This window comes from Somniosus microcephalus, chromosome 13, assembly GCF_052327205.1.
Source record: "Somniosus microcephalus isolate GS21.2 chromosome 13, FLI_Smic_1.0, whole genome shotgun sequence".
NCBI classification, from domain to species: Eukaryota; Metazoa; Chordata; class Chondrichthyes; order Squaliformes; family Somniosidae; genus Somniosus; species Somniosus microcephalus.
Genome location: NC_140999.1, coordinates 144,089,633 through 144,104,866, shown reverse-complemented (window position 1 = coordinate 144,104,866; position 15,234 = coordinate 144,089,633). Strand labels below are relative to the sequence as shown.

The following is a 15,234-nucleotide window of genomic DNA, read 5'->3' as shown; positions in this document are numbered from 1 at the left end:
TATCTCCCATAGCGTCTTCACACGTGCAGCAGGAGTTGATGGAGCTCATTGACGACAAATCCTCAGAGGAGCTCAATCGTTCTGAAGGTGCACCGTCACACGACTCATGCTCACCACGCACCAGCTCAGATACTCACACTTCGGTGGGACCAGTAAGAGAGATAGTTGGGGTTTCACCTGGTGACTCACACTTCACAAGTGAGCAAGAGCAGACGGTGGTGGTGGGGACAGCAGTGGAGAGTTTGCATCGCAGGGCACAGCCCTCTCTGAGCTCTGCTCAGCTGGACACAGATGCTGTACCCTGGAGGCTGTCAATAAAGAGGATAATCATTGAGCAGCAGCAGAGAATGTGTGATGTACTGATGGGCATTGCAAGCACACTGTCCACCATTGCAGAGACATTGGAGGAGTCTGCCTCAAGCGTGTGTGTTGATGTTGCATGGCACTACTGTGGTGTATGTAACCTGTTCCACCTTAAGAGAACTACCTTAAGAGATGTACTACTTTCTCTTGGCTGCTGTATACTGTAATACTGGTGGTGACCACACCGGTATATAAGTGTTGTGCAAGGATTTGCTGGGCAGTTCAGCCCTGACCTTCGAATAGTAAAGACCTGTTAAAAGTTATTCTTGTTGTCTGTGTCCAGTGATTGATCCTAAACATAACTGGGACATACAGACTCAACAGTGGCGACGAGTCCGATCTTACCCTGCGGCAAATTTACATCCAAGGCAGCTTCGTCCTCAAAACGGGCGTCGAGAAGAGGCAGCCGCCCTCATCATCCTGCTGAGCACCATCGCACGGGAGGCATCGAGAACCCGGGTTAAAAAGAAAAAGAATTCTGACCACGAAGCCCTCCATCAGCGACAGGCAGTGATCATCCCTTCTACCACGGTGGTGGGTAAGCCGATCAGCGACATGAGCAGAAAGTCGGCCGCGTTGACTGTGGAGTAGGGGAGGGAAAACGGAGGAATAAGGGCGGAGAGCTCGACCACGGCCGGTAGAAAGGGCCGGGCTGCAATCGAGGCCAAGAGGCGCAGCGACTGGGGCAGCTTAAGGCTCGAGAGCCGCGGAGAACTCAAACGCAGCCGGTGTACAGGACCGGGCTGCGAGCGGGGCTGCGAGGCAAAGCAGCGTCGGGGAGTTGAGAAGCTTAAGGCACGAGAGCCGCGGAGAATTCAAACGCAGCCGGTGTAAAGGACCGGGCTGCAAGTGGGGCTGCAAGGCAAAGCAGCGTCGGGGAGTGAGAACCGCTGGGGAGGCGAGAACGGCAGCAGCAAGGCAATCGCCATTGCAGCCAGTGGGGGAAGAAGGCAAATGCGGGAATCCGCCATTGTAGTCGGCGGGGGAAGAAGACGAGCACGGGAAAGACCGCCAAGCGCGGGAAGCCGCCATTTTAGTAGGCGGGGGAAGAAGACAAGCGCGGGAAGCCGCCATTTAAAAAAATTTTTTTAAAAAACACTTGCAAGGATGCCTAAACATGGGAGCATTAATACCTTTGATAGTGATGTCAAAGATTGGACCACGTATGTAGAACGCATGGAAGTTTATTGTAAAGCAAATAAGGTACCAGATGATGAGAAAGCATTAACCTTAAGCTCAATGGGGGCGAAGACATACGGGCTATTGAAGCACCTTCTATCACCAAATAAACCGGCGGATCAGACCTCCGCGAATATTGTTACTGTCCTGAAAAATCATTTAAACCCCACGCCGCTGATGATAGCGGAACGATTTAAATTTTACAGAAGAACGCAGTTGAAAGACGAAAGCAACGCTGAATTTTTAATTGAACTACGTAAGCTATCGAAGTACTGTCAGTTTGGGACACGGCTAGCAGATGCGCTGAGAGATAAATTTGTGTGTGGATTGTTAAAAGAAGGAACACAAAAGTGACTGCTTGAAGAGAATGATCTTACGCTTGATAAAGCGGTCACTATTGCAGCATCGCAAGCAGCCGCAGCAAGAGGCACTGCGGAAATGCAGCTACGGTCACCGGAACTCTGCACCAATCAAATGGTCTTGAGTACAGTAAAATGTTATCATTGTGGAAAGACAACACACGATCAGAACCAGTGCTGGTTCAAAAATCAGGAATGCAGAAAATGTGGCAGGCTTGGTCACATAGCTAAAGTATGCCGGTCAGGAAAGAAGACCAGCAACAAAAAGTCACCGCAGGAAAAGTACAAAAAGGTACACAAGGTGACAGAGAACAGTTCGAACGAACAGAAGTCAGATTCAGATGCCAGCAGTAATGAACTGGGTAGTCTAAGAGTACACAATATTGGTAAGGAAGCAGACCTCCAAACAATTTGGGTCACACTTCAGATAGCAGGAGTCCAAGTGAAGATGGAATTGGACACTGGATCGGCATTGACAGTCATGAATAAGAAAGATTACAAAAGGTTATTCCCACATATTCCCCTACGGGATACGGAGATTGTATTGAAAACATACACGGGGCAAAGAGTATACCCCATCGGGAAGATAGAGGTAAAGGTGGTCCACAAGGGCAAAGAAAGCTGAGGAATGGACTTATGTGCTACCTGAGGGAGGTCCACCACTACTGGGACGGGAGTGGATTAGGAAAATAAATATGGACTGGCATTCCTTAAAAGCACTAACGGTAGGTTCCGGTACAAAAGATGTCAAACCTAAACGGTTGTCCAGAATATTGGACGATGCTAAAGAGGTGTTCCAACAAGGACTAGGAACACTGAGAGGAATTATGGCAAACATCAAGGTTGAAGAACATGCAAACCCGAAATTTTTCAAAGCCAGACCTTATGCAATACGACCTGCTGTGGAAGCTGAGCTGGAAGGGCTAGAACGTTCAGGAGTACTGTCTAAGGTAGACTGGAGTGAGTGGGCCACGCCCATTGTCCCAGTCACGAAGCGTTCGTCGAGCAACAAGCCGGGGGAACCGGGGAAGGTTCGCATCTGTGGTGATTTCAAGATCACTGTTAATCCGGTGCTTCACACGGTGCAGTATCCGCTTCCACGGATTGAGGATATCTTCGCTTCGTTGTCTGGCGGGAAACACTTCACCAAGATAGACCTGGCGCAGGCGTACTTACAGATGGAAGTTGAGGAAGAGTCACGCCAGTATCTCACGATCAACACGCATAGAGGCTTGTACCGGTATAATAGACTGGTTTTTGGAGTGGCATCGGCTCCAGCAATTTGGCAGAGGGCCATGGAGCAGGTATTACAGGGAATTCCAGGTACACAATTTTACCTGGACGATATTCTGATTACAGGAGATGACGACGAGGAACACCTTGCAAACTTGGAACTGGTGCTCACCAGATTGAAAGAATATGGTCTTCGAGTTAATCGCCAGAAATGTGAATTCTTTCAGAAGCGGATCTCGTACTGTGGTCATGTCATTGACCAGGAGGGGCTTCATAAGTCTCCTGACAAGATCGAAGCTGTTGTGAAGGCTCCCGCTCCGGATAATGTATCCCAATTGAGGTCGTTTCTAGGGTTGATTAACTATTACCATAAGTTTCTGCCAAATTTATCCACGGTGCTGCACCCGCTGAACGCTCTTTTGCAGAAGGGAGTACCATGGAAGTGGAGCGAGGACTGTAAGAGGGCCTTTCGCGAAAGCAAGGCACTGATCACCTCAGAGGAAGTGTTGGCTCACTTCAACCCAACGCTGCCTATTCATTTGGCTTGTGATGCTTCTCCATATGGTATTGGGGCAGTACTCTCACACAAGTTGCCAAATGGCCAGGAGAGGCCAGTTGCGTTCGCATCCAGATCATTGACCTCCGCTGAGCGCAACTATGCTCAGATAGATAGGGAGGCTCTCAGCCTTGTGTGGGGAGTAAAGAAGTTTAATCATTACCTGCAGGGCCAAAAGTTTACGCTTCTGACAGACCACCAGCCGTTGGTATCCATTTTTAACCCTAAGAAGGGTGTTTCGGTGATGACAGCACAGAGACTCCAGAGATGGTCCCTTTTCCTAGGGGCACATCAATATCAGATAGAATTCAAAGGTACAAAGCAGCATGGTAATGCTGATGGGCTGTCGCGCCTGCCACTACCTACAGAGGAGGAGGCACCGACGGTTGACTCTGTTGAGTTATTTCACTCGACCATCATCGAATGTTTACCAGTCACCAATGCAAGTATTGAAAGAGAAACCAGGAACGACCCAACACTGTCCAGGGTCTACGAAGTGACAGTGAAGGGATGGCCAGCACATGGTGATCCACTGTTACCGGCATTCTCAGCAAGACGAGAACAGCTGTCCGTCTGTCAAGGAACATTGATGTATGGAACAAGGGTGATTATTCCTCCTAAGTTAAGAGAGAGAGTTCTAAAGGAAGTGCATGAAGGTCATCTGGGGGAATCAAAATGAAAAGCCTTGCTAGGGCTTATGTGTGGTGGCCGGGTATCGACCAACAGATAGAGGAGCTGACGAAAAGCTGCTCAGGGTGCCAAAAAGTGCAAAATGCACCTCCGATTGCACCGCTGCATCCATGGGAATGGCCTTCAACCCCATGGCAACGTGTACATATTGACTTTGCTGGTCCTTTCATGGACTCCATGTTTTTAATTGCGGTGGACGCACATTCTAAATGGCCAGAAGTGATTAAGATGACTACCACTACCTCGGAAAAGACGATCGCGGTGTTAAGAACGATATTTGCGAGAAATGGATTGCCAGAACAAATATGTTCAGACAACGGACCGCAGTTCGTGTCAGAAGAATTCCAGAGATTCCTGAAGAAGAATGGGGTGAAACATTATACCTCTGCCCCATATCATCCGGCTACAAACGGGTTAGCCGAGAGATTTGTACAAATGTTTAAAAAAGCAATAAAGGCCATGAGCGAAGATCAGATTCCACTACAACACAAGGTGGACAAATTCCTACTGGCATATCGAAACGCCACTCATGCAGTGACAAACCAAAGTCCTGCCATGATGTTCTACAACAGGAGGTTGCGGTCCAGGTTGGACTTGTTAAAACCAAATGTGCGGAGGGAAGTTGAAAACAAACAGTTCCAGCATATAAATAACAAGACCACTCGGAGTTTCGAAATAGGACAACCAGTGTTAGCCCGGGACTATAAAAACGAGAAATGGCAATCTGGAACAATTCGGGCCAGACAAGGACCCCTGATGTACACGGTAGATATTGGTGAAAATGTAATACGGCGTCATGCTGACCAACTGGTAGAATCGAGAACAAGGGTCGAACCCATGGTTACGGCAGAGACAACCGTGAAAGAAGTTAGTGAACCTGAAGCATCTACCTCAGAAGTGAATGTACCTGATGATGATGTCCAATCCATAAGAGACCAACTAGATGAGTCACCCCAGCAACGAGAATCAGAGACCCCTGAAAGGCGTTACCCAACTCGAATCAGGAGGCCTCCTCTGAACTGTTTTGCATGAAGTTGTATATATATATATATATGTTATTATGTTATGTTAAATGGGGATATAACTGTTAAGCTGAAAAGGGAGGATTGTGGTGTATGTAACCTGTTCCACCTTAAGAGAACTACCTTAAGAGATGTACTACTTTCTCTTGGCTGCTGTATACTGTAACTAGCTGGGGGTGCCCGGCGGTGCCGAGGCTTTCTCGAGGGCATGTTGTAGGAAGAGGAAGAGAGAAATAGAGAGATAGAGAGATAAAAGCGGTTTGGGAGAGGGGGAACTCAAGAACCCTGTGCCATGTTTATAAAGCTGTTTATAAAACTGTTGGGATTGAAGAACTCTTCCCAAGCACCAGGAGTGATATTACATTATTCACAAAGATTCAGTGAATGAGTTGAATAGTGAAATAAAAGATACAATCGCAGACATTTACAGGTCAGTTTAGAAATCAACAGTGAACATTTATTTCAATAATGTAGAACAATAGAACATTTTACAATATGCTGGAGTTACAACCAAAGACTAAGTGACTACTCCTTCTGGTAAAAGTTTGAAAACCTAATAGGTTTGGTATTGTACAGAGTGTACAGAGTGATTTTATAATCAATAAGAGTTCTGTTGAGTGCTTCAAGTGCCCTCTTGTGGGCCTTTGTACTCATCCCACACAATGAGCTTAAACTTTTGAAGCAGCTAAGCAGCACCAGTTCCTTTGCTAATGTTACACACTGGGTGTTGTTGTCTTGTCAGATCCAGAGGGAGAGCAAAGGTTGAGTGGGCAGTGTGACCTCCTTGGAGAAAAGTTGCAGTGGTTCCTGATGAGGCAACAGCCAGTGCAATGAATCTTGTCAGATCCAGAGGGAGAGCAAAGGTTGAGTGGGCGATGCGACCACCTTGGAGCAGAGTTCCAGCGATTGCTGATGAGGCAACATTGAATGTTTGATTAAGCAAGGAGAAAATCATACACAAAAAGGGGAAAAATACGTTTAAGGCAGTGAAATTACTTGGTGGGATATATTGGTGTTATTTTACACCTTTCTCTTTAGTTAAAGTTGAGATTAACCGTGCTGCTGTGTGTTAAAGTATATTATCTGCTATATAGCATGCTGTACAGGATAACACTGCATCTTACCTGAAAGCATTCAGCTTTCTACTTGAGTGGGCAGTGCGACCTCCTTGGAGAAGAGTTGCAGCGGTTCCTGATGAGGCAACAACCAGTGCAATGAATCTTGTCAGATCCAGAGGGAGAGCAAAGGTTGAGTGGGCAGTGCGACCTCCTTGGAGAAAAGTTGCAGCGGTTCCTGATGAGGCAACAGCCAGTGCAATGAATCTTGTCAGATCCAGAGGGAGAGCAAAGGTTGAGTGGGCAGCGTGACCTCCTTGGAGAAGAGTTGCAGCGATTCCTGATGAGGCAACATTGAATGTTTGATTAAGCAAGGAGAAAATCATACACAAAAAGGGGAAAAATATTTTTAAGGCAGTGAAATTACTTTGTAGGATATTTGTGTACAAACAATGTGAGTTTGAGGAATTAGGCTATTTATTTTAAATGGGCTAAGGCATAATTTCAGGTCCCAAAAGACTACCCAGAGACCACATGCAGTATGTAATAATAAATTACCAGTGACTTATAATTGGTGTTAATTTTTCACCTTTCTCTTTAGTTAAAGTTGAGATTAACCGTGCTGGTGTGTGTTAAAGTATATTATCTGCTATATAGCATGCTGTACAGAATAACACTGCATCTTACCTGAAAGCATTCAGCTTTCTACTTGAGTGGGCAGTGCGACCTCCTTGGAGAAGAGTTGCAGCAGTTCCTGATGAGGCAACAGCCAGTGCAATTAATCACTTAGAGCGAAGCATGCTTCTGTCATTGTTGCATGTCAATGAATGTCATCCTCAAAGATTACTCTCCCGGGGCAAGCTTTTGTAAAGGAGGTACAGAGATGGCCAGTCAGAGTTTTGAGGTCATGAAATGATGTTCGGCTAGCAACCTCATGGAGGAGTAGATGAAGGTGAAAGTACTGTGTATTATTGCAGAGCCAGATCATAGACAACATTTTCTGTTTTCCCTGAGGGTGTTAAAATGAACAGATTTCTTGATGTGCCAACTCTTGAACATGCCACGTACAACTGGCCATGTGAAAAACAGGACGTCAGTAAGTTGATGCCAGCAACCTTCAAAGTCTGCCCTTGTGCCTTGTTTATTGACATTGCGAAACAAATTCTCACAGGCAACTGTTGGCTTCTGAATTGAAATGTAAAGTCAGTTGGTACCATAGGAATTGGAGGAATGAGAACATCCTCCCCTCTGGCACAGCCGGAGATGATGGTAGCCTCAATCACATGTGGCATGAGCTTTTTGACTACCAGTCTGGTTCCATTGCACAACTTGGGTGCAGATAAGTTTCTTAGGAGCATGATGGGGGCGCCTTCCTTTAGTACCAGTTTGTGAGCAGGCGTTCTGGAAGGCTGCAATGAGTTCAATAAGTCAGTGGTGTAGTTTACCCCATCAGCACGGTCACAAACAGTATCAACGCTTTTATATATTTGCTCTTGGCCAGGGAGTTTTCAAGAAGCAGCGTGTTGATGTCGTTGACAGTATCATTCCTGGGTGCAAGTATTGACCGTTCACACAGCCAGTTGTGATCTTTCAAATGATTGAGGAGGTTTGGATACACGTTTGAGATCAACTCATCAACTGTTTTTACTTGACAGGCAAAGTCTGGAGGAATTGTGATTTGTCCACTGCTGTCAACGGGCAACTTTCCTTCTCCTAATTGTAGTAAAAGTCGCGCAAAGGATTCTGACATCTCGTCACCATGGATATGAACACACATGTTTGTGGTCAAATGGACTGTTTGCACATTTCGCCACAGATGGGATGCCTTGAGACATGCATTGATTTCATCCGCTGGTGTTCCTCTTGGGACAACTGGCAGGATTTGGCGGAAATCACCTGCCAGCAACAGGGGGATGCCACCCATCAGGATATCGTTGCCTCTCAGATCTTTAAGAGTTCTGTTGACTGCTTCAAGTGACCTCTTGTGGGCCATTGTACACTCATCCCACACAATCAATCGAGACTTTTGAAGCATCTCAGCAGCACCAGTTCCTTTGCTAATGCGACACACTGGTTCTTCTTGTGTTGTCAGATCCAGAGGCAGAGCAAAGGTTGAGTGGGCTGTGCGACCTCCTTGCAGAAGAGTTGCAGCGATTCCTGATGAGGCAACAGCCAGTGCAATGAATCCCTTAGAGCGAACCGTGGCCAGCAATAGATTGATCAGGAATGTCTTTCCTGTCCCACCAGGGGCATCGAGGAAGATAATACCAGGAGTGTTGTTTTGCACCATATCGAGAACCAACCTGTAAGTCTGTTTCTGCTCTGGAAGCAATTTAGGCTCAGTGACTGTGACAAAGGAGCTCAGTTCCTCAACATTGTAGGTGGTTTCTCTGAGGACCTCTCTGCTGAGACCTGGAGAATCATTCCTATTGGGAGATGTAAGGTTCAACTGAGTCAGAGGCTTGCCAACCAATTTCAAAGTCTGGTCCTCCAAAAGGATCAATGCCTGATTGTACATCGCAGCAGTGTAGTTCAGTGCCATTGTGGGGTTGGCTCTGGCGAGTTGGCGTAAGATGTCTTCTGTGAGGCAGTCTTTGTGATCTGCCCACAATTGCTTTGGATTGGAAGGTGTGCAGAAGGCAATTATAAGGGCAAAGAGTTTCCGTAGGCGATTGGCGGGGTAACACAGAGCAGCTTCTCTCATCGCTGCATCCCAATGAGTGTCACCCTCAATGAGGCCTCTCATGCGGCAAGCTTCTTGAAAAGAGTCACACAGATGGCCATTGACAGTCTTGAGGTCATTAAATGATGTCGGGCCAGCAACGTCATGGAGGAGCAGACGAACATGAAAGCACTCTGTGTTGTTTGGATGGACTGTGTAGACTCTGCCAAGTGCATCCGATGAGTACACCCCTGTATGACCAGGAACTTCCTTTTGACCTGCCCCAGGTCGGCGAGCCCGCCATGTCTTGTTTGGCTGCCAGGTGTAGTACTTGGGCACCTGATAATAAAGAAGTGTCTTGGCAAAGTCATTTGTTTGGCACAACTGAAAGAATGCTGTAAGTTTTGTCTTTGGACGTTCCTCAGCACATTGCCTGGCATCTCCTGGTCGGAATAAAACCCTTTGTCCATTTTCCAAGTGAACATCTAATTTAGTGATAGTGGGGTAACGCTTGTGGATGTCAAATCCAAAAGTTCGCCAGGCTGCCTCATTGCTGCAGATGTAACGGCCCATCAAATGTGTGGTGATCTCATCATTTTGATTTTGCTGTCCAGCCATTTCAAGATCAAAGACAGCTTGGTCACTGCCCTTATGGATGTACTTGCACACATATTTGATAGACTTAACTGAGTGGCAGTACTCCACATTGATGTGACATTTGAACAGCCTGGATAGGAGTGGACAGTAAGGAACAATCCAACGGTTGTCAACTTCAAATGTCTGTCTTTCCTGTGTTGTCTCAGTTGACGGACCAGGTTGAGCTGAGTCGCTAGATTTTCTAGTTCGCATTTTAATGTGAGTGCTGAAACCCCCACTCTCTTTGCACCTTCTCCTGTAGGAAGGATAGCCATCCTCGCCATGCTGAGTTTGTTCACGCAGTGGCTTTGGGTAGCCTTTTGTACATGCATTGTTTTTCATGCAGGGAGAAGAAGGGTTGTGTCGGCCACAAGGACCATGAATCATATTTTTTACAATAACATTAAACAGGATTGGATCCTTGTCCTTATCGGGTAGCTCTGCAGAGATGAAAGAATCAAGTTGATTGGGGTGAATCTTTGCCTGAAGCCAGAGTAAAAGATGAACATGAGGAAGTCCTCTCTTCTGCCACTCAATGCTGTAGATGTAGCAACGGTGTGCACCAAAAAGTTTGCCATTAATCACGAGTTTCATCAGGTTTTTAACTTTGAGGTGGAAGACCCGTGCTATGAGGTCATGCCTTTCAGTACCAGCTTTGGGTGGGAACTCCTGCCATTGGGGATTGCAAGTCATGGTGATGAAGAGGTCAGGTCTGCCATAGTTTCTGACATAGGTCATGGCATCTTGCGTGTGCTCATGCATGTACCTAGCACCTCCAACGAAGGTGGATGGTAGGATGACCAGTTGACCAATGTCCTCAGTGTTGCCATCATTGGCCACAGCATCTCGTAAGTGTATATAGTCTGCAACTCTCAAATGATTTTGGTTATGCCGGAACCAATTAAGCCGCTCTCCTATTTTCGCAAACATGTCAGTGAGGAACTGCTGCAGAAGTCGTCCAGAGTGAAGCAGGTGGTTTGAAGCAGTTTGTCATTCCATCAGCCTGTATGAATAGAATTCCATGGCAGAAACCATCTTTTGCCTTTGGCCTGTAGGTGGAACACCAGTTTCGGGGTCAACATGTGGGATCTTGTTATAGACATCGTATCCATCTTCCCCATGGCAAAACAAAAGCGGGTATTGCAGAGGATCATATGACCTGTGAAGCTCAGAAATTCTTTTAAGTGGACCACCTCTCATATGCAACACAATGTCCCGTTGTTCAAATTCTTGGCCCACAATGACAATGGCTACTTCATTGGTGGTCGGAGCATTGAAGCGTCGCTCATGTTCACCTGCAGGAGTCTTGTTAGCTTTGATGGCAATTTTGAGGTCTTGATTTGTAATTTGTTCCATAGCTGTTTTGAAACTCTGAATGTATGGGTTTTGCTGATGAAGCATCCGCTGTAACGCAAACAAAATATCCATTTTGATGTGGTGTTGTTGTGCGGGGAGAACAGCAGCTTCCCTGCGGCGATTGGCTTGCTCTTCATCATCACCCAAGTAGTAGATCTGCAGAAACTGAGGTCTTTCATTTGGTAGAGGAAGTAGGGAGCCAATTGTATGGTACACCTGTCCATGAACTTTAAAAGTTGGGCAAAATCCAGATTCACGCACTCTGTTTGCACCAAAAGAGGTCATTGCAAAGCAGTTGTTATACTTTCTGATGTGAGTGAGGAAATCTGTTGAAGCTGCAGTTTGGCCAAACAGAAGTGAGTGCAGGGGTTCAGGTGGAGCTGTTAATGTTGCAAGTTTAACCTTTCCTCCATTGCAGCATATCCCATCAGTTTCCTCCTTCCACTTGAGAGCGCCACAGTGAGGGCAAATGATGGTCATCTTGCCAATGATGATTGTGTGGTCGGCTTCATAATTGATGGTGGGTGTATAGGAGAAGGCTGCTCCAACCCAATGATTCAAAATGTCAGATGTGGCAATGCCCCTGTGTCGACTGTCGGCTTGGCGACGTGACTGAGTCTGGTCAGGAGTCTCAGCTGATCTGGCTGTGGCATGTCTTCCTCTGTCAGCAGCAAGACGTCCCTCAGATTGTTCGGAAGTCTCAGCTGATCTAGCAGCAGCACGTCTGTCGTGGTCAGCCTGAAGGCGAGCCTGTCTCTGCTCCTCAGTTTCAGCAGCTCTTTGATCCTTTCTCCGGGAAGCAGCAGAAGTGTTGCGGCCAAGTCTTGGATGTTTCCTTGGTGGCATTCTGTTATGAAAAAAGAAAAATTAATTCTTCTATATGCAAATGAGTGTGTGTCTGTCTGTGTGGGAAGGACAGAGAAAGAGGGGGAAGCACAGACACACAGCAGGGGAAGGAGAGAGACAGACAGACGGAAAGGGAGGTGGGGGGGAGACTGGTGGGTGGAAGAGAAAGAGAGAGACTGGGGGGGGGGAGGAGAGGAAGAAGAGGAGGAGGAGGAAGAGGAGGAGGAGGAAGAGGAGGAGGAGGAAGAGGAGGAGAGAGAATCAGACGAGAGAGAGAGAGAGAGAGAGAGAGAGAGAGAGAGAGAGAGAGACGGGGGGAGAAGAGGAAGAGGGAGAGAGAGAGAATCAGACTGGGGGAGAGAGGGAGAGAGAAGAGAGACTGGGGGGAGAGAGAGAGAGAGAGAGAGACTGGGGGGGAGAGAGAGAGAGACTGGGGGGAGAGAGAGAGAGAGAGAGAGACAGAGAGCTTGCCATAAACAGAGGGACAACCATTAAATCTAAGAATAGAGTATATACAAATTATATGAATGTATATTTATACACTCAGGGATATATCTGTTTATACACTGTATGGATAGATTTGCGTTTATGTGTTCAACCATAAATGTTTTTTCGATGCTAACAGAGGGACAACCATTAAATCTAAGAATAGAGTATATACAAATTATATGAATGTATATTTATACACTCAGGGATATATCTGTTTATACACTGTATGGCTAGATCTGCGTTTATGTGTTCAACCATAAATGTTTTTTCGATGCTTTGGCAACATAACATGTACCTTGTCATGCCAATAAAGCGATTTGATTTTGAATTTGAAGAAAGAGAGAGGGAAGGAAAGAGAGAGAGAGAGGAAAGGAGAGAGGGAGGGAGAGAGAGAGAGAGGGGGAAGGAGACAGGGAAAGAGAGAGAGGGAAGGAGAGAGACAGAGACAGAGACAGAGAAAGAGAGAGAGAGAGAGAGAGAGACGGGGGGGAAGAGAGAGAGAGAGAGAGAGAGAGAGAGAGAGAGAGACAGACAGACTGGGGGAGAGAGAGATGGGTGAAGGGAGAGAGAGACTGGAGAGAGAGAGAGACTGGGGAGAGAGAGAGAGAGAGAGAGAGAGGGGGAAGGAGACAGAGAAAGAGAGAGAGAGAGAGAGGGAAGGAAAGGAGAGACTGGGAGAGAGAGAGAGAGAGAGAGAGAGACTGGAAAGAGAGAGAGAGAGAGAGAGAGAGAGAGAGAGAGAGAGGGAAGAAAAGAGAGAGAGAGGGAAGGAGAGAGAGTGAGGGAAGGAGAGAGGTGATTGCCCAGTGGTGGGGGGAGGAAGGAGGAAATGGCGCAGAGTCTTTCTCACACACCCCGAGCCCCCTGTAATAGAGCCAGCTTCCCGCTCTCGGATTGCACAGTTGAGAATGCGGGGAAGGGGTAGGAGCACCCGTACGCGGCGGCTCCCGCTCTGGACCGCAGCCGCCACTCACCTTGCTTTTGGTTGGGCTGACCCCTGATAAGCTCCTGCTCCGGGCCCCCGACAACCGTCCCCTGCTAGATTTATTTCTAGCTGTCAGGCCTACGAAAAAAATTAGAATTAATATCTTATCTTTTTAAAGGAAAAGACTGAAGTAAAATTTTTTTTAAACGGTATCTAAATCGGCGAGAAATCCGTTAAACCTTCTCCCCCTCGCCTGCCTCCGAATGAAAACCGCAGCGTCTGTCAGAAAATGCTCCCACTTTAAGCCTCTTGTAGCACCAGCCCGGCAACGGCGGCTGACCCCTGATGAGCTCCCACTCCAGGCCCCCGACGACGGTCCCCTGCTCGATGTATTTCTGACCTACGGAAAAAAATTAAAAATAATCTATTTAAAAAGTTAATAAAAAAATAACCGTAACTCCTAACTACAACACCAGAATTTTTTTATTTTAAAAAAAAAGATAAAAAACCCGAGAGAAATAAGGAGCTATTAACAGAGTTTTTTATGTTTTAAGGAAAAGACTGAAGTAAACTTTTTTTAAAAACGGTAACTAAAGTGGCAAGAAATTCATTAAACCTTCTCCCCCTCGTCTGCCTCCGAATGAAAATGGCGACGTCTTTGGCAGAAAGTGCTCCCGGGTTGAGCCTCTTGTAGCACCGACCTCAGACCGCGATTGCGTCTTTCTGGCTGTCAGGCCGACGGGAAAAATGTTAAATAATCTATTCAAAAATATTTTGAAAAAATAACCGTAACTCTTAACTACAACACCGGAAATTTTTTTTTTTAAAGATAAAACCACGAGACAAATAAAGGAGCTATTAACAGAGAGTTTATTTATATTTTTAGGAAAAAAATGAAGTAAAATATTTAAAAATCGGTAATGAAAGCAGCGAAAAATCTTTAAACGTTCTCCCCCCTCGTCGGCCTCCGAATGAAAAACCGCGGCGTCTTTGTTGGAAAGCGCTCCCGGGTGGAGCCTCTCGTGGTGCCGGCTTAAGACCACCGATGAGTCTTTCCTGCTGTCAGGCTACGAAAATTTTTTTAAATAATCTATTTAAAAAGTTTTTCAAAAAATAAAAATAACTCTTAACTACAACACCCGAAATTTTTAATTTTTAAAAGATAAAGCCCCGAGAGAAATAATGAGCTATTAACGGAGAGTTTATTTATTTTTTCAGGGAAAGACTGAAGTAAAATGTATATATAAAGAGAGAATAACACACCGTGCGCCGCCACTCACCTGCTCGTTTCCCTGTCCCCTGGGATCCCTGCAGTTCCCGGTATTAAAGTTTAGGTTTTTAAGAACAGTAGAGAGCTTTACTCGGTAAATAACCAGTGCTGTGTTTGCACTGGCAGTTTGATTGTGCAATGCATCGGCACATTTACTCTATATCTAACCCAGGCCCCACCCACTAATGAGCGTTAGGATTGGTCAACAGCTAATCAGCGGATTTAGTCTGTTTTTTGAACATTTTTTAAAAGTAAACACGACTATGACACTCCCCTGATTGGTCAACGGCTAATGAGGATTGCAATTCAAATCACCGTTTCTCTCAACAACAACGAAGCTCCCCTGATTGGTCAACGGCTAATGAGGTTTGCAATTCAACTAACTGTTTCTCTCAACAACAAAACTCCCCCCCCAATTGGTCAACGGCTAATGGGAATAGAGAGCGACTGGGGGAGGGAGGAGGAGGGGAGGGAGGAGGAGGGGAGGGGGAGGGGAGGGAGGGAGGAGGAGGGAGGGGGAGGAGAGGGAGGGGGAGGGGGGGAGAGGGAGGGGAGGGAGGGGGAGGGAGGGGGGGGAGGGGGAGAGGGAGGGG

General features: G+C 46.6%; 1 protein-coding gene across 1 annotated transcript; it reads right to left on the bottom strand.

Annotated features, from left to right (window-relative positions):
• Positions 1-10,250: 10,250 nt before the first annotated feature.
• On the bottom strand, positions 10,251-14,071 carry LOC147108633 (uncharacterized). Its single transcript, XM_086005331.1, has 3 exons — positions 13,988-14,071; positions 13,421-13,509; positions 10,251-11,958 (listed from the first exon to the last, which is right to left on the bottom strand). Exon 3 carries the CDS (start codon positions 11,955-11,957, stop codon positions 10,746-10,748), a length of 1,212 nt encoding a protein of 403 aa, XP_085861457.1. The 5' UTR covers position 11,958; positions 13,421-13,509; positions 13,988-14,071; the 3' UTR covers positions 10,251-10,745.
• Between the last annotated feature and the right edge of the window lie 1,163 nt (positions 14,072-15,234).